The sequence below is a fragment of the Staurois parvus genome, unplaced genomic scaffold, assembly GCF_062004578.1.
Source record: "Staurois parvus isolate SC_StPar_1 unplaced genomic scaffold, SC_StPar_1.0 ptg000461l, whole genome shotgun sequence".
In the NCBI taxonomy this organism is placed as follows: domain Eukaryota; kingdom Metazoa; phylum Chordata; class Amphibia; order Anura; family Ranidae; genus Staurois; species Staurois parvus.
The window spans coordinates 934,837-960,171 of record NW_028318257.1 but is presented as its reverse complement, the minus strand read 5'-3'; the positions used below and the strand labels follow the sequence as shown (position 1 = coordinate 960,171).

Sequence of the window (25,335 nt, the reverse complement as noted above, 5' to 3'; positions counted from 1 at the left end):
TTTACAGGGATATAAGAGATACTTTGTCAGCAGTGTTCACTGTTGCACACACATTCATCTGCTCTAACTTATTGAACTCGAAATTGAAGTGAAGAAATCAACTTGAAGTGTTATATGGCATGCAGATATCATCAGCAACCGCACTCTCCATTCCAAGCTTTAAGTGATCAATTGATGGTTTTGCACAGAGCAGCCTTGTTATCTTCTTGTATACCCCACCGGTGCTCCAGACCCCTTCCTCCTGCTGAGAGCCCCAGTGTGTGCTTGCTCCTGAACCCCACTCAGTTTGTCTGAGTCTCTCCTCACTGGCAGTGATTGACAGCAGCGGGACATAAGGCGGCAGAGACACGGGAGAGCTTCTGCTCTCGTGCACATCGCAGGATCAAAACTATGCTATTGACATCTCCTGGATGTATGGAGACATACAAAATGAGTGGTCTGTAACTTTAAAAAGGTTAAAATTGGACACAGGTCAGCAAGTGATAGAAACGTATTTGTGGCTTCCCGGGTTGTAAGGTTTAAATGCTCTTTTAGTCTAGGAGAAAAGTAATAGGTAGAAATACTTACCTTCCTTCTCACCAGTCCCACGGTGTCACCTGCTGATGCCATCGCATACAACACAGGACTAGCCATTCTGAATTGCACATGATAACATCAGTCAGCAGGAGATTATATGACCAGCAAAGAGAAGCACTTTTGTGAGACTGATCATCCACAGGCCCTGCATGGTAAATGAGGATGTGGAGGACCTTTTCACATTCTGGGAGTGGAGGAGAGCACCCGCTGTCAGGGGAGTGAGGAATAAGGTGATAATTACAGCCCATTTCTTGCCCCCTAAACTAACTTAACTGTTACAACCCAGTGGGGGAGACACAAATATGTGTACATTACCTGCTGACTGGAGTTCAGCTTTAAAAAACCCCATCAAGAGGTCAGCTCAATCTACTGCTGTCTAGGAGTAATTCCTTATGTGCAGGATTTAAGCCCAGAGTTGTATGTTCCTGTGTTACACAGCCTTCCACTCTCAGGTGATAGTAATCCTGTGACGCACTTTCTGATAGGCTGAAGACAGTTGCAGTAGAGGCCTGGCAGAGCATCACCAGGGATGAAACCCAGCGTCTGGTGATGTCTATGCGTTCCAGACTTCAGGCTGTAATTGACTGCAAAGGATTTGCAACCAAGTATTAAAAAGTGAAAGTTTGATGATTATTATTCTGTCCCATTACTTTTGGTCCCTTAACAAGTGGGAGGCACATATGCAAACTGTTGTAATTCCTACACCGTTCACCTGATTTGGATGTAAATACCCTCAAATTAAAGCTGACAGTCTGCAGTTAAAGCACATCTTGTTCTCGTTTCATTTCAAATCCATTGTGGTGGTGTATAGAGCCAAAAATGTTAGAATTGTGTCGATGTCCCAATATTTATGGACCTGAGTGTAACTGCTTTAAAGTATTGAAACCAGAGGGTCATTATAGGAAACTAATGGCTACAGAATACAGAATGAATACCTGCAGCTACCAGGGATATAGGGCTAGGGCCTTTATGATGCTACTCTATGGTTCCCATGAGAAGGAATGGCACAAAGACTGTATACCCACAAGTTCAGAGTGCATGCTATCACTGAAGACAGATCAGGAAAACTAAAAACTAGACATTAACTTACATTAAGGCCTTGAGTGAGCATGGTCTTGTTGCACACAGGAGCCACAGTTGTTATCATCACCATATTTATCAGCCGTGGAAGAGGCACATATTCTGTGGTCTTGAAGGCGACAGACACTGGTGGCTGGGCATCATAAATCTGCAAGAGCCAAGTTAGATTAACAATCCACACATTCCTATTGGCCATTCAATATAATGAGCTGCCTCTCCGGCTAAAATTAATGTCTGTGAGGCAGGAGTTCAAGCTCCATCACTAATGCAGGTCTGTAGACAGATTTTTTTTTTTTTTTTAATTATGTTAAAATAACAGCAATTTAGAAAAAAAAATTGAATATTTTAGTAAATTAGCATGTGACTCTGGCACAGGGCCAATGCTAATTTTCTGTTTTGTTCCAGTTTCTGTATACGTCCTGCCGCCACAAATATTGTGGGTTTTTTTGTTTGTTTTTTAAAGTAACTATGATGCAGGCTGTCACTAGCATTAACACAACAGTTTTTGTTTTTTTGAGTACCCCCAGTAACAAAAATTTATTACCTGTTGATCCTGCCAGTAAATCTCTTTAACAGCAGCACAGTCAAATTACAAACATGTTATACTTACCTGCTCTATGCAGTAGTTTTGAACAGAGCAGCCCTTATCCTCCTTTTCTCAGGTCCCCCGCCAGCACTCCTGAACCCTCCTTCCTGCCGAGTGCCCCCAGAGCAAGCAGCTTGCAATGGAGACACCCAGGCAGGCTCGCTCCCAAGCTGCTGCTTTGCATGTCCATTCACATACACAGCCGCGGTTCTACCCGCCCCCTCCCCCCCATTGGCTCACTGGCTGTGATTGACAGCAGTGAGAGCCAATGGCTCCAGCTGCTGTCTCAGCCAACGAGAAGGGAGAGACAGATGAGGCTCTTGTGCACATTGCAATGGGGCTGAGGTAATAGGGAGGCTGGGGGAGAATGCCTGCAGGTAAAAAATCTTGAGCATTTGCAACCACTTTAAGCCCAACTTCAGATAACAATTTTTAATTAGTTAGAGCAGTGGTCTCCAAACTGTGGACCTTGGCTTGCCTTTATCCGACCCTCAGGGCAATATTCCTCCTAATGACACCAATGATGAGGAACTATTCCTCCCACTGACACCAAGAATGGGGCACTATTCCTACCACTAATACTAATGGTGATCCATTATTCTTCCTCTGACATGAAAGATGAGGCATTCTTCCCACTAACACTATTGATGGGGCACTATTTTTTGCACTATTACCATTTTCTACCCCCCACCCCCTTAACATTTAAAAGGACAGTAAACAAGCCCTTTGTTCAAAAAATTTGGAGACTCCCGAGTTAGAGAAACCATTTTTTTTTTGCTTTCCAAAAGATAAGTTAAAACCATATGGATGTGAGAACACTGCTGTAAGCAGCCCTGGCAGTGTTATATGGTTTCTCCCATCCTCTTTATCTGTGATATTGGCCAGACAGGATGACCTGCGACAGGAAGAGTAAATGCAATGGATTTACTGCCAGGATCAACATATAAAAAACTGTGCAACAGCGGGGAATTAGAAAACCAAAAATTGCTTTATTAATGCTATTGACAGGCTACAAAACAAGTCATTCTTTTTGCCCATAGTTCAACTGTAAGTGATATCACTTTAAGAGCAGAAAACATTACAATAAAGACGATGGAAAGTATATTATTGGTCCATTTTTAGTAGCCCTCTACTGATTTTGCAGAGTGTGAAGGAATGCATTTTCAACAAGAAGCAATAAAGCATTTATGAAGACTCACCTTTTTCAGAAGTTTGATGTTGTCCAGCCAGGCAGTTTTGAGTCGGGGAACAAAAGAGTATTGTGTTTCCTTAAAATACCGGCTGAGTAAATCTGGACAAACCTTTAGTATATTCACCACCAACTCCCCAACCAGCTCATCTTCAGTCGCTGATTTCAGTCCAACCAGGAACTGCAGGAGGACCAAGTTACCAGCCCTAGGTACAGCAAACAAAGTTTAAATGGGCTTCAGTGCACACCACCATCCATAGTCATTTAAGTAAAATGATAAACAGTTATGTTTTCTGTTGAAGCACCCCAGTAGGAAGATCTTAGTTACTCTTTATAACTCCTATGGCCACCACATGTTACAATCTGTTTGTACAATCTCCTTTAGATTTGCCAACAATTATGCAGTGCAAGGGCATGCCAGATTGAACACTATTTGACTGGGAGGTAGGATTCCATTAACATAGTTTAGATAAATCTAAAGCTGATTGTACAGTTAGATAGTAAATACGTATGGTGAGCTTTAGTCCTTTCTGCACTTCTATGAAGATTTCACATGGACCCAGATATGCTCTATCGTTTGTCTTCAAGTGGAGTCTGTATAGTCATGTACAGAACAATCATTGTCACAGCCATAGTGAGGGAAGGGAGGAACCTCAGTGGTTCCTGAGAGCATTAAAGACTTTATGGATGATGGAACTATGTGATCTATCACTTGATCTAGCAAGGGAAACAAAGCTTCCCTGTACTCCACACTGGTTCCTTGGGAGATATTTGCCATGCTCAGCTCTGCATAGCTATTAACACCAATGCCGATGGTAACCCTAGGCAAGTCCAGCTAATTGCAATCCCCCCCAAAAAAATAAACAAATGAATTGTCATCTGTAGTTATACTTCACCCCTCCTAACACATATCCTCCTATATCCCTCCTCCTAGCAAAACCACTTCCAAACTACCCTTCCCAGCACAAATCCTTCCTCCCCACCCAAATCCCTATTCCCTATCCTAGCACAAGTCCCCCTATCCCCCCTCCTAGATCAATCCCCTCTTACACACAAATCCCCTCCTAATCCCCTTCTCTTAGCACAAATGTCCCCCAATCCCCTTCTCCTAGAACAAATTTCCCCCAATCCCCTTCTCCTAGCACAAATTGCCTCCAATCCCCCCACCTAACACAAATACCCCCAAGCCCCCCTCCCAGCACCAATCCTCTTCCTTCAATCCCCCCACCTAGGACAAAATTCCCCTAAGTCTCTCCTGTAGATAAAACCCATCCAAATTACCCTTCCTGGCATAAAATCCTCCCACCTTACCCAAATCATGCCCCCTTTTAGTACAAATCCCCTTAACCCCCCAGCATATATCCCCCAATTCCTTCTCCTAGCACAAATTCCTCCCCATCCTATCATTCCCTATTCCTTTTCCAGCACAAATAGCCCCCATTCTCCCTACTGCACAAACCTTTAATCTCAGCACAAATGATTGTTAGCCCTCCCCCCACCCCTTTCATTGTGTACAGTTCCCCCAACCTGTAAGCCCGACCCCAAACTTACAGGCTTAAACCAGGTAGAATTGTGGGTTGTGCTATGCTCTCACTCCTGTCAGTGGAGATATCCTACATACAGTAGATGACACATGATCGCTCTTGGATCGGGCTGTACACAATTTGACTACTCTGTCCCCTATCTCCAATGACCGCTCATCTCTCGGCAGCAGGGAGCAAGGAACAAATGAAACACTGAACATGCCAATATAAGAGAGATCCTGTGTCATCTGCTTTATGGAGGATCGCTCCACTGACGGGAAAGGAGAGCACAGCCCGCACCTTCCGGCTCCCTCCAGGCAGAGTTCATAGAAAGACAGGCCAGGTGGGAAGGGGGGGAGGGCACAACTGAAATCTTTAACCTCCCCCAGTTCAGGCTATGGCGGAGAGTGGGGAAACAAGCAGCCGTGGCTGCACCCCTAGGTGGCAGTGCACCCTAGGTGGTTGCCTAGTGGCAACCCCAGCCCTGCTTAACCCTACGGTAAAAGACATGTTGAATCTTTAGTCAACTAATAGTTAAAGTGGTTGTAAAGGCTGAAGGTTTTTTTACCTTCATGCATTCTATGCATGAAGGTAAAAGACCATCTGTGTGCAGCAGCTCCCCCAACTCCCTCAATACTTACCTGAGCCTCATCGGGATCCAGCGATGTGAGTAACAGCCTCGGCTGTCCCAGGTCTCTGCTTCCTCATTGGCTGAGACAGCAATCAGGAGCTATTGACTCCTGCTGCTGTCAATCACAGCCAGTAAACCAATGAGGAGAGGGGGGGGGGACCAAGCCGCAGCTCCTTGTGTGAATGGACACACGGAGCAGCAGGTGCCCCCACAGCAAGCTGCTTGCTGTGGGGGCATGCAACAGAAAGAATGAGCCAGGAGAGCCTGCTGGAGACCAGAGAAGAGGAGGATCCAGGCTGCTCTGTGGAAAACCACTGCACACAGCAGGTAAGTATAGACATGTTTATTATTTTGCAAAAAAAAAACTTTATAATCACTTTAAAAGGGGCCTTAATGCACACTGCTGTCCATATTCATTTTAAGGTGTGAAACGTAAGGAACAATAGAGAACCATAATAATCTCTGTCAGCATGAGCAGCTTCTCAATAGCTGGCTATAACCCACTAAGTCCCTCTCTACAGCTCAACAGCTTGGGCACTCCTCTTTCTGTAACACGAAAACGGAATTAGGTAATCTGGACAATCTGTCCCTGAAACTTGGGCAGTCTGTATTCTGTCATTGTATAGCTCTAGAAAAATGGTGCTTAATTATATTTCTATTTCTTTCACCTTGCAGCTGTGCCCAAGCTTGGATCATAGAAATTAATTCCATGCTTTAAAGAGCAGCACAGATCCTTCAGGAAGTTGTGTACCAGCTCCCTTATCATCGATTTCCCCGCTTCTTTGGGATCATTTGTGTCCTAAAGAAAAAGAAAAAAAACCGAAACATTATTTTAGTGAACACTTAGGAATTTTTAAAATAAAATAACTGGTGTATAACAGCCAAACTCACTAGCATAACATACAGAGAATACATCTTAAGGGCTAAGTTCACAAAAAACTGACACTTCAGTTAGAAGTAGATGACAGAGTACATATTACACCGCTAGTAGTTTCTAACTCTTGTGAACGCCAGCACAGATATTCCCCTTTGGGATTAATTCTTCTGCTCCTAATGTTGTATTCTAGTGGTTTTGCTCTCCTTCTGTATTTGCTAATGTGAGAAACAATGCAAGCCTATACCGCAAGTTCTCCAAGTACTGGTGACAGCTGGCAGGTAGAGTTGGAAACTCAAAAGAGGGTTTTTTTTTTTATCACTGGAGACCCCAAAAATTTACAAAGCTTTGTCTACCACCTGAAATTACTAAACATCAAATCAGTTTTGGATGATTGGTAATGGGTCATGAAGAACAATCAATGCAAGATTAATTCAGAAAATTGAACCTATGATTTCACCAAAACGTATGACTACTGGTAGCAGGGACTGATGTAGCTGGTTGTCACCATAAAAATTAATATCAGATATGCACTACACGGTTCTGATCCAATCCCTAAAACAGCACAGCATACTTCACACAAGAATGATCTGCCTAAGGACACTGTACCTGCACATTCTTGCTGACATCTACAATGCCATTCCAGCGGTATAGCGAAGCTATTTGATTCAAAATGGCAGAAGTAAAAAAACGCACTTTCTGGGTCTTTGTGATGGCTTTATTGTGAATAACCTGCAAGAAGAATTACAAAAATACACTGAATGGGAATTAATGAAGCAAGCTGGAATAAAAGAAAAAATAGGATGACATATTAAATAACAACAACATTTATCTTCATTTGGATACAGTTAGGAAGTGTTAGAACCCCTGTCAGGTTTTTATTGCTGTCTGAGCCCCTCTGGGGTGTGCATCCTCTATATTATACCCTGGTGAACAAATGTCCAATGACCTGTTCCAGTTGCGACTGTCAGAGGGATTTCCCCTGGCCTAATATAGATGTCCTCCTTTGAGGCCCCTACCTTTCTCTAGGTTATTTAAACTAGTATAATATGTACTACTTATTGCCTAAAGGTTTTGTTTTATTGTAAATTGTGACTCATAAAAATTGTTCATTATAAAGAAAACAAAATTGATGTTTTCTTTCTTCTTTTAGTGTGTCTAGGAAGTGAAGGGAATTCCTCCTGACAGGACAAGGAATAATAATACAATAATAATAATAATAATAAAAAAAAAAAGGAAGAACTAACAAGGTACTCCATCCAGAATTAAAGGCCAAGTTCACCTTTATGAAAAAAAAAATGCACTTATTTTTGCAGGAAAAAACTGCATTATTTTTTTCCCAATGAAGCCTCCAATACATTGCAGCTGCAATCAGTGGATCACGGATGCAATGTCAGGCTTCTACACACTCTCCCTCCAGTTTTCTGCCTCTACTTCTGTATGGGCTTCAGTTAGAAAGTTGAAGGAAGTATCAATGAATTACAAGTCCATCTGCTGTGGTGGAAGACAGGACTTGTAGTTTATTCATTCACAGATCTGCCCCTATTTTAAATGTGACGGGCTGTGGGGGAGAAGACAACTCCTGCCTGATATCACAAAGGATAGGCTTTGGGGGTGGTAAGAGGATGCTTAGGAACATGTTACACCCTAAATAAAGGTGTAACATGTTCCTAAAGGTGAATTTAGACTTTAAAATAAAAGTTTGGGAAGGGCTAATGAACACAGAGAAGTTTAAGCTTTGAAAGTACTGTATTAGAACAGAGACCTCACCTTGGTTTGCAGCAAGGATAACAGGAGGTTTATGGTAGATATTCTATCTTCCTTTATCCCAGTGAAGAAAATCTCAGTAAAAAAACCTAAAAGAAAAAAAAAACAACAGCAATCAGATAATGGTGCAGTCTTTCCTTTCAGGAATTTTGATTTGTATTCCTTTTGTCACAGCGGACATATCAGACTGAGCGTTAGTTTGTAAGGCCATCCTATATTCTGTATGAGCTGATAACACACTCACTTACTATATAACAAAAGGCACTAATAGGATTACATGAAATTATAAAGACTTTCTAAAGTGATTGGTTTATCTTCTTCCAAAAGACTAAACAGAGCCTCAGTTATCAGCCTTAACTCCAGCAGGAGGCAGATCAGCCTCCATGGAGGCCTTACAGCCTGAGCTGACATTTCGTTGGCTGCTAGCATCTCCCCTCACCACACATATTTGTACGATCTAATTGCATGTCTCTGCCTTGACTGTGCATGTCTGCTCTGTAAGTGTGTCTGTTTCCCATCCATGCAAGTGTGTTTTATGTCGGTGGTTACTTCATTTGTTTTGTGTAATAAGTGGGGGTAGCCCAGCACCTGATGAGCAATCATTCCAGAGTATGTGCACTCAAGTGAAAGCAAAGGATGACCAAAAAAAAAAAGAAGAGTGAACAATGAACACACACAGTAGAATGTAACATTGCTTTGGAGAGTGTGTTAGGGAAGAAGAGGTGCAACACTGAGGAGGAAAGCAAAGAGAGAGGTGGTGCATTAGCCATGAAGTGTAAGGGTAAAAGAGAAGTGTGTTTTTTTCCCCCCAAATTATACTTACCTAGGTGGATGCAGCATCAGTCCAATACTGCATCTGTTCCCCAGCAGCTCATGACCACTGATCGCTGAGTTCTCACTGCCACTCTGAGCAGAGAGCAGTGACTGTCAGTCACCGTTCTCTGCTCCACCCCCCGTGCTCACTGGAACACTGGGCTGAGGAGGAGGAGGGAGCGAATGATTCAAAAAAAAAAAAAACATGTTATACTCACCTGCTCTGTGCAGTGGTTTTACACAGAGCAGCCCCAATCCTCCACTTCTCAGGCCCCCCCGCCATCACTCCTGACCCCTCCTTCCTGCCGAGTGCCCCCAAACAAGCAGCTTTCAATGGGTGTACCCAGGCAGACTCGCTCCAAAGCTGCTGCTCTGCATGTCCATTCACACAAAGCACCATGGCTCGGCCCTGCCCCCTCTCTCCCCTCATTGGTTCACTGGCTGTGACTGACAGCGGAAGGAGCCAATGACTCCAGCTGCTGTCTCAGCCAATGAGGAGGGAGAGTCCCTAGGGAGCTGAGGCTCTCGTGAATGCATGAAGGTAAAAAAAAAACCTTGAGCCTTTACAACCACTTGAACTGCAGGAAGAATCAATGAATTACGAAAGCACTCACCAGCGCCCTTTCAACTACAAGCCATTAGCCACAATGGAAACAGTGACTGAATAACGCAGCAGTGTGGGTGGAGCCCTGCAGGACTTCGCTGTTATCAAATTGTGACAGCGGGTGTGAGAAGATGATCCCAAGCCCGCTGTCACAGAGAGGGGAGCGCTGGTGGCGGGAGGTGGGTGCATAGAAACATGTTACAGGTTACAGCCTAAATATGGGTTTAACATATCAACATGCTCCAAAAGGTGAAGTTATCTTTTAATTCTAGGTATGTTGAACTATCCAGGTCTGCAGGAAAAGGTGGTGCTGTTGTGCAAAATGGAGGAGAGGGGAGGGGAAGACGAAGACAGCAGACTGAGTTAAAAACTGTTCATAGATGATTTGCTGCTTTCATTTAACCAGCAAGTTCAAAAAAAAAAAAAAAAAACTAATCCGATTCCCCCCATCCACTGAGCTATTGTATTCTGACAGCAGGGAATATTTCCGATGTCTGATCAAGCAGCTAAAACAGGGCAGTTGAACAGAAATTGATTGGTAGATTGATTTCTGTTCAACCACAGTGCCCATACAAGGATCGAAAATTGTCCGGTCCCTGAATTTGGATTCATATTTGGCCAGCTTTAGAAAATGCTCCAACCCTACACGTTTCCCTTAAACAGGAAACAAGAAGTGGCTCTTGTCTTATTTTATATTATACAAGATAGATAATGTATATTAGATTTGTAAGGGAGTTGTAAGTGTCCCTCTTGACCACTAGATGCTGCATATAAATATTGCAATATTAGTAGATACAACTGCATACATTGCACAATCTATGAGATACTTCTATGCAGTAACATAAGAAATACAAACAATAGGGAAAGGAATAAAAATACTGCAGCATGATGGTATAACTAATGATGGTTAAACCTTATATATTTAACTAAATAAATGACTATTTTTGTACATTTGTATTTATATATAATCTACATCAGATACGAAAGAGCGGTTTACAAAGCAACTAAAAACTGACCCATAACCATTATAGTTTCTGGGTCATTCAGAGATCAAGGTCACAATTTCAGAGATGGACAAGTGGGATCCTCCCAAATGGCTATAATCTACAAATGTGGTTACTTTCTTCAACATGAATGAAAATAGGAAAAATCCAAAACCAGTGCAGTGCTACTATATACTTCCTATTCTACAATCTACCTGTGTTATATGTATCCTAATAGTACCATACAGTAAATGATACAGTACTGGATATTTGATCCATATACGTATTCTACATTTACCATAAAATACTGCGCTCCAAAATAAACAATGCATTATAACTAAAATATTATTCATGGCAAAAAGAACAATTGTGTGCATCCAGTACTGGGTGTGCAGTCGTGCATCAGTCAGTCCCACTTTATAACTGGGCAGTCCCTCTATATCTCAGCAGATCGGACATGCTTTTTGTGTAACCAGACAGCCAGCTAGTGTAGAATTAGAAAACCCAGATACTCCTGCGCTTAGGGATGGACTCAATGTCATTAGGACCACATAACGAAGTTTATATGGCTCTGAGGAAGAGGCTAGTACTCGAAACACGACAGCCTTTTGATGTCCAGAATTCTCATTACAGACAGATACGCAGTGCGAATTGGACAGAGCTGTTCTTTCATGATGTGCCTTTTAATTATTGACTATTTGTGAGTACAATACCTATTTTTAACATTCAATAAACATACTTTTAAGGTAATGCACTAGGCTGGTGTGCCCTCTGTTTCTTTCTCTCCATGTGGAAGGATACAGCATGTCACTATTCTTCAACACAAGCTAATAAACGAAACAATACATGAACCTGTAAAAGCCAATCAGAAATCAGCCCACTTAGCAAATGTAGGAGTTAAAGTGATATAATTTCTGGGCTTACTAGAATAAAAAACTGTAACTTTTATGATAACACAGGCTAACACTTCTAGACTGATGAAAAGAGAAATATAAATGATATGGTTTATGAATTAGGTAAATCATCAATGCTCTCCGCAGTAAAATCATGTGCCTTATGTATTGTAACAGAGTGTTACTGATATTATCTTCACATAGCCAACAGTACCATCCACTGGCTTTTATAAATACTACATTAACTTATTCACGATCACTTGTCCTGGTGCTTACCAGTATTTCTTCTATATTTTTTTTTGTGGACACAACAGACATCTAAGGCATAATCTTTGTCCTTTATTTCCCCCTGGAATCATTGGTAGTCAAAATCATATACCACTATAGAAAGAAAAAGATTTCCTAAGACATTCCCCCTTTACTGAACAGACCACAGTCTAGTTGGGCTGACCTCAGGGGTGTGCTCCTGCTCTGTCAGCATTACAATGGAACAGGCTTGCTGATGAGAGTCTTCTACCTGCAGCCTGTGTCTTGATTTAATCCCTCTGAAATAGGAGTTGGATAAACAGGAGAAAGCCCACTCAAAAAGGAGACCACAACACACAGGATGTCAGTGTTATCAGACCACAGTGCTTCAGTGGCCTGGTACGTTGGACTGTCTTGATATGATTTGATTATAAGTGTGCAGATGAGTGAACATGTCTTAGCCTAGGTTCACACTGAGAACCGCATAGGAATCGCACAGCAACAGCACTACATTCCTGTGTAATTCACACACGATTCAGTGCAGATCACAGCAAAGACTCGCATGTACCAATTTTGGAGCCACACTGCAATCAGATCGCATGGTCATTTTGTACCATGCGATCTGATGCAGGAAAACGTATTGCGTTTGGAGTATCGTTAAGATAGAACTGACACACACTGCAGATTGCAAGGCCAGTGCGACTGGAATGAGAGGCAGGAAACACGTGCGGATTACGAGGTTTCCCGCACCGCATTAGTACGAACATAGGCTTAGGCAGGGTATACATGTACTGAAATTTGGCTCATTCAGCAGGAACAGGCAGAATTTTAGTCCATGTGTACTGCCCTCTGTTCAACAGCAACCAGCTTCTGTCGATTGGTCATGCTGGAAAACAAGTATTTGATCAGCACTTCCTGGCTGCAGCACTGATCTGTGTATTGTGCAGAACACAAAAACACAGCGGCAGAGATCCCTGCATCAACATCACTTGTGTTGATGTGAGGATTTGTGAGGATTTTTTTGCTCAAACCGCTGAATGATAAATAATTCAAGGTGTATACCCAGCTATAATCGCTATACATAGATTACCTTTGAGCTCCAGAATTTGAACAATGGTAGTATTATCTCCAGAAATTAGGAAGGAGAGAGCAAACTGTATATATGCCATCCTGACGTCCGGTCTTCCCTACAAAGGAAAAAACAGCAGATTTCACAAAGTTTCAATCATGCAAAAGGAATGGGGGACATTGAAAATTAAATTGACATAAAAGCATTTTTAGCTTCCCTTCAAACTAAACTCCGGCCAGATTTAAAATACACAAAGTAATGCAACAAGAGGACCATGAAAATTACTTTTTTAAATGCAAGAACGGTTCCCTCAATACTCCTCTCTGGTTTAATCCAAATCTCCCAGCATTCTTGACTATCCTTTAACCCTCAATATGGGCTTCACGTGATATAAAATATTTGACTGACATTTGTGACAGGGGTTCCCTGATTACTTTTGATGAGCTAAAACAAAACCATAATCTCCCGAATTCCTTATTCTCCCAGTTTTTGCAACTGCTCAAAGCCTACATCTTCCGATTTGGACATTCTACACTTCACCTACTCCAAAGTGATTTGGAATCTTTACTATGTAATGAAGATCCGGCAAAGCCTTCATCCACAACTTACAAGGCTTTACAGCCATTAGAGCATGTTGGCCTTGAGCTTTTACAATCCATGTGGCAGGTGAAAGTACTAGATCCGGATAGGTCGGATTGGTGGCCACACGGGACAGGCCAACATAGTTCATATTTCTTCACATAGCTTACCTTACTCCACAGAGACTACACCGTATTTACCCCACAATGGAATCTTATTGTTGGCAAGGCGGAGACACACCTGCAGACTTTTAATATCTTTTGGTCCTGTTCCTGCATACAAGCATTTGGGCAAATATCTTACAGTTTTTTTGCTCAGTAATCACAATTTCTGTCCCTAAAATGGTGGCTGTTTGTCCCCTGGGCTTGGTCAACCATCTAACCTTTTCTAGGGCCTTTTGAACACTTTTGGGTCTACTTTTGTTCAATGCTAGAAAAGCCATTGTTCTGGCATGGAAATCGGATAGACTTTGGAGAGCTGTAAGAAACTGGTTAATTTAGTGGTCTTATCGTATAAAATGACTTATCTCTCCCGAAGTTTCCCCAAAAAATTTCATAAGGTCTGGGATATTTGGATCATATCTCCCTCTACTATTAATGCTAAAGTGGATGGTGCGTGAAGTCTATGTTCCTTGAGGGGGAGAGGCTACGCAGGGGTTGACCTGGCACAGTCCCCACCTTCACTTTTTAGCATCTCCGAGATTATATATTGCTCATACTACACATTATTATTTTTTTGTGCTTTACGCCTAATTTTCTTGCTTATATTTTTGAAATTTGATATGTGCCCAATCACTAATATAGTGCCTAACTTCTACCTCCTGTTTGCCTTGCTTGGCCATTTGGATGATGCTACCCTTGTTTATTTAGTTGTACCGGAGTTGTGACTACGGATGGGATTGTTCTTTTTCATGTTGTTTTCTTTTGAGCTGTGGAATGCCCAAAGGCTCTTTTTTGTAGAGCATTTTTCTAAAACCAACAAAAAAAATATTTGGGAGAAAAAAAGAAAAAGCGAGAAGTGTAAGTTTCTGTGGTTGACTTGGTATCAGCCTTCATTTCTACATTATTAAATTATTTGTATTTTATTTTCCTTTCATGCTTCATTATTTGTTACATACATTGGTATGGAAATCGATCATTTTTTATAATCTATAAATAAGCATCTGACTACATTTAAAAAATACAAAGGATAAAAGTTGAAACCCAGTTGGTCACCAGCTTTTATAGATAGCCCCCAACTATTTATAGGCTCTCCACAAATGTAAAGGTAGCCACAGACCTAAGATGAATCTGTGACAGTCAGGTATGATCTATCATTTAGCCAGTTTCAAGGATTAATATGCATGCTTGGAGTGCTGAAGATACCTGTTTGTCCCTTTTCTTCAGCAATCCTGGTAGGTACTTGTTGTTGAAATCAATATGGCTGAACACATCCCTGGCACAGTCTGGTCCTTGTGTCACCATTGCAGACAACAAGTTGAGGCAAATTCGAGACATCCTGTGCAGATTAGTGAATTGGAGGTTTTTAGAAGAAGGAAACAAGGTGATACAAATAACTTCAGCCTATTGCTTTGGAAATATTGTGTTAATTATTAGCAGTCCAGAGTATGTAATGTACAGCACAGTGTGGAGAACAGTGGAGCTCATAGCGCACAAGAAACTATAGCAGTGGAGCAGTGTGGACTATACAACATACAGTATAATGAGCAGAGCAGTCCAAAGAATGCAACTTACAGCACAGTTCTAGATGGATCTATGCAGCGTATATAATTTACAACACAGCTTTCAGTGTTCTGGAATATGTAACAATGGAATGGAATGGTATATGGGATGAAGAGAAGTTGAGCATCTACTATACATAAACAACGGCATGGTCTGAAGTATGTAACATGCAGCAGACTATGCAGTGTAAAGAATATAATGTACAACACAGCTCTCTGCCAAATCTGCTCTCCCCTTTTAGTGTTATCACAACACAGTCAGCATGTGTAGACTGGGTGGTTCTCACCTCAACATACCAAAAGGATCCTGCAGTGAAATCCTACAGAACTCAAAAATTAGGTAGCTGTGCATGTTTGTCTTTGTCAATATGGTTTCTACTCCCATGGGTCAACCTACCCTGGAAGAACCATGGATATAAGCTAAATACGATGCCGTCATGTTCCAGTACTTTGAGTCTCTAAACCCAGAACAAGTAAGCAGATAAGGACTTCTAACTATACTCTGATAGATAAGAGGGTTAGCATAGCAGCAGCGATCTTTCCTAACAGAACCCCGGACAGCAGTAATAATCTGACAGGGGTTCTTTCCCATCACCACTCTATTCAAGACAAGAAAACCTACACCTTTGGTCCATGTAAACTAGGAGCAGAAAAAATGCCTGAACCTCTGACACAAAAAGCAGCATAAGGGTCCATGCACACTGGGCATAAAAAAAAATGCTGCTTATACAGATGTTCTGCATTTTTTTCTTCAGCCTGTAGAAGCAGCGCTTTATTAGTCTACGTGTCCATGCACAATAGAGATTTTACAAATATATTTTCAGAGGAGCATTTAGAGGCAGAAAATAAAAACCTTCAGAATTGTGTTTTTGAGTTGAAATTTCCAGCAAAAATGCTTATACTTATAAAACGTGTCTAAACACGGCATTTAGAAGTGTTTGGCATTTTCACGTGTACATTGAAAAATGAGCAGAGGTGAATGTTTTGGGAAAAAAAATGCTTAATAAAGCAAATGCCCATAAACTCTTGTAAACTCTTGTGCAATATGAGCCACTATGAACATTTTTCTGCTGCTTTTTTCTGCCAGAGGGTCTGGCATTTATTCAACCCTAGTGCACATGGACCCTAAAAGTGCCTATTGTGATATTTTTTTATTCCTGCCTGAAAACGCTTCTCTGCAAATATACCTCTAAAAAACCTAATGTGCATGGACACATAGGCTGAGTTTCTTAAATAGGCTGAAGAAAAAATTCCTGTACAAGAAGAATTTTTGTCCCCAATGCGCATGGTCCCAAGTGACCCCATCATTAACCAGATCCCGCCTGGCATATAGCAGATTGACGGCTGGGCGGGCTTTTCATCCCTCCAGGTGGACATCATATAACGTCCTCCTGGTAACAGTTTGTGAATGCCCCTGGAGGCTTGCAGCGCAACCAATCGGTGGTGAGCTGTATCCTTTGGACACAGTGCATCACCGATCAGGGTAAAGAGCCAATGAGACTGGCTCTTTACCATGTAATCAGCTTTGTCCAAATCACAGCTGATCACATGTAAAAAAACCTCCGGTTATCTGCATTTCCCTTCTCCAGTGCTGTCACTGACTGAGGAAAGGAAAGCACATAACCATCTTTTCTGTGACAGGGGACATTTACACTCATAATCAGGGTACTACAGCCCCATCAGTGCCAGTGTCCATTAGTGCAGCATATCAGTGCAGTCTCATCAATGCCCATCAAAGCAGCCCCATCAATGCTCATCAGTGAAGAAGAAAATTTACTTATTTTTAAATGTTTGTAATACTACGAAAACGATTCGTTTTTTTTAAATGTTCGGTCTTTTTTCATTTGTTTAGCAAAAAATAAAAAACCCAGTGACAATTAAATACCACCAAAAGAAAGCTCTGTCTCAAAAAACTATATCAATTTAATTTGGGTACAGTATTGCAATTGATAATCAAAGTGCGACAGCACTGAAAGCTGATAATTGGCCTGAGCAGGAAGGGGCTGAAACTGCCCAGTAAGCTAGTTAAACTGGTTCGTAAAGTCATACCATTAAAAGAACAGTGTTAATACTTATCTTTCTTGCTGTCGCCGACACTGACCACCACTTCGTCAGCAGAACCTTTCCTCCAAAGTCTGCAGTGAAACCTACATCACTGTACACGTTGGTCTCTGTGGTCCCCCATAGCTCTCACTGCAGCCGCCTCCTGACCTTCACATGACAACTCTCTCCTTGACTAAGGGGGGTTAGAGGTAGGTACCAGTGATAACTGCAGGGACCACAAAGATCAACACTTCTTAAAGTGTGGGTTTTGTTGCAGACTTCAGAGTAAGAGCGCTACTGGATTGAGCAGTGTTCAGAGGTGAGGGCAGCAAAATGGAAAGGTATTAGCACTGTTCTTTTACAGGCATGAATGTAATTTCTCCCAAAACTATGAGGACCTAGATAAAATATCCAATCAATTTGTATCAGGCAGGCTCCTGCTAGTAGATATAAAAGGAGATTATACAGTCAAATTGTAATGTGTGATGAGCTTAAAAGGATAAGATCACATTTTGACCAAAAATAATAAATGCACACTTTTTTTTGCAGGTAAGGAAAAAAAAAAGAAAGTGAAATTATTATTTTTGGTTGCAGGAGCCAATAAAGCATTGCACAGTGATCAGCAGATCGCTGGTGCCATGCAGGTCTCCTGCAGACCTGTCAGTATATCTACTTGCCAGTACGGGATGCACAGGCAAGCAGATATACTGACAGGAAGATTAAAAGAACTACTACAGCGCCGTGGTAGTTCATTGAGAACCACAAGCCAACAGCCGCTAAGGCTGTCGGGACGTGTAGTGAATTCATTCACTGTGAACGAATGATGTGGCTATGTGGTCGGAACCATTTTTAAAAAGTGACAGTAGAAGCTCCCCGTACTTCTGTCACAGGGAGGGGGGAAATTGGGCAGTGTCTGCAGCACTGGGAAACATGTTACATATTCCACCCTGAAAACAGGTGGAGTATGTAACACGTTCCCAAAGGTGAACTTATCCTTTTAGAATGTAGTGGTGAGAGTTCAAGCTTGCAGACATTCATGTAGGAGGAATTCAGCAGAAACCTATCACAATGACTTTCTGTATCCCTTTATAATTATTACGTGATCATTTCTAACCAACAACAAAAGTGAAAAATAATAAAGGATGATTAGAGTAAAATATAATTTAAAAAAACTATATAAAAAATAGAACCAAAAAAACCTAATAAATTTGGAATATTGGTCCACGTACAGGCAAATGCACTCCAAGGATGGAAAACCTGTGACTCTGCTATCCAATAGAGAATGACCTTCCCACCCATGTTATGGAAAAAGTACATTGAGAACATGGCAGCCCCTAGGAAATCCGTTACCTGTGGGTTTCTGAGTACACAGAGGAATAGATCAGCTTCATGTGTGTATTCAGTACATATTTGACTATGTTAACCCCAGCAACACTCAGATGTGACAAGTCGCTGGCTGTTCTCAGCAAAATGGCTTCCAGGGTTTGGAAGATTAACATTGCCTGAAATCAGAGAAACACAAAAAATTAATTGATAGCCAATATATAAGAAACCATAACAATAATAAGGTATCCTTAAGAAATTATAATTTGGTAGCAGAAATCAGCCACGTTAGCAACACTAAATAGGAACCAATCATTTTAATTTTGTTTTTTTTCTTGTGAATGTGCTTAACTTACCATAAGAACCATTATTAATGTCTACTAATGTTTTTCATACAATTTCTATTGCCTCTCCTTCTAGTAACTAGCTTTCCATTGGCTAAAACAAAAACACTCAAGTCTGAAAATGTCAAAAAAACATGTATACAAATCCAAAAAAAAAGGTTGGGAATATTAACCCCTTCCATACGTCCTGCGCAGGCCATTTTTCAGGTTTCAGCGCTCTCACACTTTGAATGACAATTGCGCGGTCATACAACACTGTACCCAAACTAAAATTTTATCATTTTCTTCACACAACTAGAGCTTTCTTTTGGTGGTATTTAATCACCGCTGGGGTTTTTATTTTTTGCTAAATTAACAAAAAAAGACCGAAATTTTTGGAAAAAAAAAACACGTTTTTCTTTGTTTCTGTTATAAAAGTTTACAAATAAATAATTGTTCTTCATAAATTTAGGCCGAGATGTATTCTGCTACATGTCTTTGGTGAAAATAACCCAAATTAGGATGTATTATTTAGTTTGTAGGAAAGTTATAGAGTTCACAAACTATGGTATAGATCTGAATATTGATCAATCCTGAAGTACTGACAGCCAATCTCATTTCTTGAGGTCCCAGAATGTCAGAACAGTACAGATATCCCCCAAATGACCACTTTTTGCAAAGTAGACAGATCTACGTATTTCATAAGAGGCATGGCGAGTTTTTTGAAGTTGTAATTTTTTTGTCATAATTTTTCGGAAAATTAAAAAATTAAAAAAAAGTCACTATTTTTTTTTTTTTTAACATACTGTCACCAGTACAGTTCAGCGTCATCATATAACTGACATGACGGTGATCAGGGACATTGACTGGTGACAGTACGAAAAAAAAAAAGTTATAATTTTTTATTAGTTTTAATTTTTTTATTACTTTTTTTCTCTTTTTTAAAGATTTTTTTTCATATTTCACTATGACCAAAGTAGTACAATGTTACCCAAGTAACATTGTACTACTTTAGGGAAGTGATCAGTATTTTTTATTTTTACACAATTTGCTTATAGCAAAGAATTACTTTGCTATAAGCAAGCATTTACATGAATGACATCGATTCATTCAGGGTTTTTTTTTTTTTTGTGCTTAGCTGTGATTTGGCCACGGCTAATCACATGACACAGCTGGGCTGTGACTGGCTCCACTTGTGCATGTGATCGCTGTGACCATTCACAGCTAGACACACTTGTATACAACGGATGGCATGAAAGGAAGCCATCCATTGTATACAACTGTCATGTGACCTGCTGTGATTGGTCACATGGTACTGGAAACGGGGCCAGTACACAGATCTGTCATCGGCCATGTCCGAGATACACGGCCGGTGACAGATCGCGCCGCAGAGCAGCCCTGCGGGCAGGCGCACTGAGTATGCCTGAAAGGACGCCATATGGCGTCCACCCGGAGGGACAAGGTGTTTTGTGCTATTGGCTGGGCGGGAACTGGTTAAAGGCATTGTACACTTTCAAATGTTTTGACTAGGTATTAGTGTACTTATATTCCCAGGGAGGTTTTCTGCCTTGCCTTGTAGTGATGGGCTCATATGTTGTGATTGCAGTTTGTAGTATATGACTGATCAATCCCTCTATGTCCAAGTATTCCTTCATCTAGCTTATCCCTATTCACTAACGGATAGGCAACTACTTGTTCCGGGTCACACAGCATCCAGTCCATTCCTCGCCATCCCCTCTGTGTCGCTTCACATATATGTGAGCGATAATGTGATGAAACACATCATCTCTCAGCTACATGAGTGAGTTCTCTGTGTGTCTGTGCCAGATCTAATTTCTGTGTAGCTCTCACCTGCAGAACACTAGACTAAGAAGCCGAGTGATTGTGGAATATGCAGTTTCTTCACAGGAAGTGTCAGTTCTCAGACTACAGACAGAGATCATGCATTAACCTGTGTAGTGCCATGCCACACACCTCACATTTCAACACAAACTCAAAATGCTGACACAGGAGTGTAAAGATTTACTCTAATATAGGTTGTGTGTACAATGACACCATGAAACTACATGATCAAGGCACATCTTATGCAGGTGAAAAACACAAGGTGCAGGAAGGAATGTTTACTGTGCGTTTAAACCAGGGGACTCCAAACTTTCTAGACAAAGGGCCAGTTTACTGTCCTTCAGACATTAGGGGGGCCGGACTGTGACCTTTGAGAGTATAAAAGGTTTTGATGTTGGTGCAGCAAAAGCAATGTCCCATCTTTGGTGTCAGTGGGAGGAATCGTGCCACATCAGTGGTGTCACTGGGCCCCATTGTTGGCATCATTGGGAGGAATAGTGTCCCATCATTTGTGTCAGTAGCGGGGAATTATGCCCTATAGTTGGTGTCAGTGGGCCCCATTGTTGGTGTCATTGGGAGAAATTGTGCCCTATCAGTGTTATTGGGAGGAATTGTGCCCCATTCTTGGTGTCATTTGGAGGAATTGTGCCCCATCATTGGTGTCAGTGGGGGGGAATTATGCCCCATTGTTGGTATCAGTGGATGAAATGTTTCCCCAAGCGCCAGATAAAAGCAAGCAAAGGGCCGCATCTGGCCCTCGGGCCGCAGTTTGGAGACCACTGGTCTAAACAATGATGTTAATGGGAGTGCTGAATATCAGTTTAAATAAGATGTTAGCAAGCTTTTGCAAAATTTAAAAAAGCTTCAAGCTGCTGTCAATCACAGTCTTTGAAGAAGGGAGGGGGGAGGCAGGGCTAGGCCTCGCTGTCTGTGTCTACAGACACAAGCAGTGCAGCTCGGGATCAAGCCCACTGGTGTACCACAATAGGAAGGGAATTCTTTTGTTGGCACATCAAGAAGAGGAGAAGTCAGAAGTGTCGGCGGAGGACCTGAGAAGAGGAGGATCGGTGCTGCTCTATGCAAAACAATTGCACAGAGCAAGTAAGTATGAACTTGTGGGGGTTTTTTTTTCATTTAGCCTTTACAATTGCTCAGACTGGTAGAAGGAAAAGCAACACAAAGATCCAATCAGGTGTGATGCAGCATTTATATGTTAATAATCGGCATCCTAATAAGAGAGCAGAGTAAGCGATGAGCTCAGCAGTCTGCCTTTTCTTCCCTTCATTCAATTACAGGCTGAAAGCAGGACTAGGCCTGTAAGTGTTTCTTAACTGCTGCAGAAAGATCAGGTCCGCTCACCTACTAGACAGGTCTATGCTGTTTGGCAGAGCTGTGTAACTCTCAGGACTGGATGGACAGTCATAAAAATCCTTTGAAGGGTATGACAGCTCCCTCAGATCTTTACTATCAATGTATTTAGCTGTTTTTCTTGAGTTCAGCTTTAAATAAAGTACACTCACTTCACTCTCAGGTCTTCTCTCTCCATCCAAAAGCTTCAAAATTTCAGTACATTCCACAGAAATCTTAATATAACCCTCCACCACATCATAAATGTTAGGGCTGGGCAGTTTTCTAGATAAAGTGATGAATTGCTCCAAACCTGAAAGACATGATTATCCATTATACACAGAGGAATGTACAGTAATCACAACATCCTGAGTCGTAGGACCATCCATGAGCCTGAGCATTCCCACCCAAAGCCCACCTCTTTGTTTACATGAGCTGGGGCAGGACTGAACCAGGCCGGAGCCCCATAGATTAAAATATTAGCGGGAGTTTGGAGTTCAGCTTGAGAGGAGTTTAGAGGACACCCAAACTCATCTGTACTGTTGGGTCCACTACACTCAGTTAATATCCACAAATACAACCTCACCCTCTCCCATCTGTCCATAACCAGGGGCCCCTCACATACACCCTGGATACACCCTCAGGTCCATCAGCTGGTTACTTACAAGGCATGAAAGCACCCCCCCCCCCCGGTCACCCAGTTTGTCATGCCTCTGGGTCCCTTAACTGTCAGCATAATCTGGGAATACCCCCTGTCACCCATCCTGCCATACCCTCACCTGCCATTGAAGTTTGTGTACCTGCCAGGGCCGCTCGTCTAATTACTCATAAAGGAACACACCAACCTGTCACCGCTCTGGCTATACCTCAGTGTCCCTAACCTGTTTCTGCAGTCTGGGCACACCCAGACACTCATGAGGTTGCTTACAAGGAATGCGTCCTCCTGTCACCCCTCTGTCCATACCCCAGGGGCCCTAACCTGTAAGGGCAGTCTGGCCATACCCCAGGGGCCCTTACCTGTGAGGGCAGTCTGGCCATACCCCAGGGGTCCTAACCTGTGAGGGCAGTCTGGCCATACCCCAGGAGCCCCTCACCCGTCAATGCAGTCCGCCCATACCCAGGGGCCCCTCACTCGTCAATGCAGTCTGCCAATACCCAGGGGCCCCTCACCCGTCAGCGCAGTCTGCCAATACCCAGGGGTCCCTCACCCGTCAGTGCAATCTGCCCATACACCAGGGACCCCTCACCAGACAGTGCAGTATGCCCATACCCCAGGGACCCCTCACCTGTCAGTGCAATCTGCCCATACCCCAGGGACCCTCACCTGTCAGTGCCATCTGCCCATACCCCAGGGACCCTCACCTGTCAGTGCCATCTGCCCATACCCCAGGGACCCTCACCTGTCAGTGCCATCTGCCCATACCCCAGGGACCCTCACCTGTCAGTGCCATCTGCCCATACCCCAGGGACCCTCACCTGTCAGTGCCATCTGCCCATACCCCAGGGACCCTCACCTGTCAGTGCCATCTGCCCATACCCCAGGGACCCTCACCTGTCAGTGCAGTCTACCCATACCCCAGGGGCCCCTCAACTGTCAGTGCAGTCTGCCCATACCCCAGGGACCCCTCACCTGTCAGTGCAATCTGCCCATACCCCAGGAGCCCCTCAGCTGTCAGTGCCATCTGCCCATACCCCAGGGACCCTCACCTGTCAGTGCCATCTGCCCATACCCCAGGGACCCTCACCTGTCAGTGCCATCTGCCCATACCCCAGGGACCCTCACCTGTCAGTGCCATCTGCCCATACCCCAGGGACCCTCACCTGTCAGTGCAGTCTACCCATACCCCAGGGACCCCTCACTTGTCAGTGCAGTCTACGCATACCCCAGGGACCCCTCACTTGTCAGTGCAGTCTACCCATACCCCAGGGACCCCTCACTTGTCAGTGCAATCTACCCATACCCCAGGGACGCTCACCTGTCAGTGCAGTCTGCCCATACCCCAGGGACCCCTCAGCTGTCAGTGCAGTCTGCCCATACCCCAGGGACCCCTCACCTGTCAGTGCAGTCTGCCCATACCCCAGGGACCCCTCACCTGTCAGTGCAGTCTGCCCATACCCCAGGGACCCCTCACCTGTCAGTGCAGTCTGGGGCTCCTTCAGTAAGGATTTGAAATGGGTCCCTGTGAACTCCACGTCCGGAGATTTCGCTTTCTTGGGCTCCGGACCGGAGCTGTCCCCTCCAGACCCCCGTCCCCTCTTCCCCATGTTGTTCCGATCCCCTGGCTGTACACTGCCACCACCACCACACAACACGTGGGGGCAGCATACAGGAAGCGGCCCGCCCCGATCCCGCTCCGCCGGAAACAAAGCACACTGCAGATGAGTTCCGCATTCAGGAGGTGTCCGGCCTGTGGATACTATCCTGGGCTGTGTGCTGCAGTTACCATCAGTGCAGACATCTGCTGAGAGATGGTGAAACAGGCAAAGTAAACAAGCCTGTTATTAAAACCACTTGTCCTCCTGAGGATTTATCCCTCTTCCTGACAGGCCATTTTTTGCATTATGGCGCTGCGTTATTTTAACTGACAATTGCACGGTCATGCAACACTGCATTCAAATGAAATTTACGTCCTTTTTTCCCACAAACAGAGCTTTCTTCCGGTGGTATTTGATCGCCTGTGCGTTTTTTATTTTTTTTGCTCTATTAAAAAAATAAATGACAATTTTGAAAAAAAACAATTTTTTTTAGACTTTTTGCTATTAAACACATCCAGTAAAAAATTTTAAAAATCTAATTTCATCATAAATTTAGACCAAAATGTATTCTGTTACATGTCTTTGCTAGAAAAAAATCCCAATACGTGTTAATTAATTGGTTTATGTGAAAGTTATAGCGTTTACAATTGGCTGTATATATACTGGAAATTTTTTACATTTTTACTAGTAATGGCGGCGATCAGCGACTTACAGGGGGACTGCAGCGGGCATTCTGTCACTGGGGGGCACTGATTTGGAGTCACTGACATCCCCAATGACACCAATACAGGGATCAGTGCTAATAAAAAGCACTGACACTGTACTAATGGCACTGGGCATGAAGGGGTTAACATCTGGGGCAATCAAAGGATTAACTGTGTGCTGTTTTACTGTGGGGCTGTGTTTGTGCTTCACTGTAAGCACACTGCTTTGTATTGTTCTGCTATGCAAAGCCATGTATAGCAGTGTGCAGGAGCTGACAGGGGAGACATCTGTATTGTTTACATACAGTTCTCTCCCTCCGTCGGTAATGTTCCTCAATCACCGGGTGCCGGTGAGTAATCATCG

General features: G+C 42.9%; 1 protein-coding gene and 1 non-coding gene across 2 annotated transcripts in view; both read right to left on the bottom strand.

Annotated features, from left to right (window-relative positions):
- URB1 (URB1 ribosome biogenesis factor) overlaps positions 1–24,276 on the bottom strand; it is a 100,130-nt gene extending 75,854 nt beyond the window's left edge. The window contains exons 1-10 of the mRNA XM_089688935.1: positions 24,144–24,276; positions 22,185–22,324; positions 18,527–18,678; positions 14,778–14,910; positions 12,856–12,952; positions 8,230–8,315; positions 7,069–7,191; positions 6,254–6,384; positions 3,442–3,637; positions 1,667–1,804 (exon numbers count right to left, since the gene is read on the bottom strand). Of these exons, the coding sequence (XP_089545061.1) occupies positions 1,667–1,804; positions 3,442–3,637; positions 6,254–6,384; positions 7,069–7,191; positions 8,230–8,315; positions 12,856–12,952; positions 14,778–14,910; positions 18,527–18,678; positions 22,185–22,324; positions 24,144–24,276 (1,329 nt within the window). The remainder of the gene's footprint in view (positions 1–1,666; positions 1,805–3,441; positions 3,638–6,253; positions 6,385–7,068; positions 7,192–8,229; positions 8,316–12,855; positions 12,953–14,777; positions 14,911–18,526; positions 18,679–22,184; positions 22,325–24,143) is intronic.
- Positions 1,986–2,089, bottom strand: LOC149452839 (U6 spliceosomal RNA). Its single transcript, XR_016314827.1, has one exon. It is a non-coding gene; the product is annotated as a U6 spliceosomal RNA (small nuclear RNA).
- Positions 24,277–25,335: the final 1,059 nt, after the last annotated feature.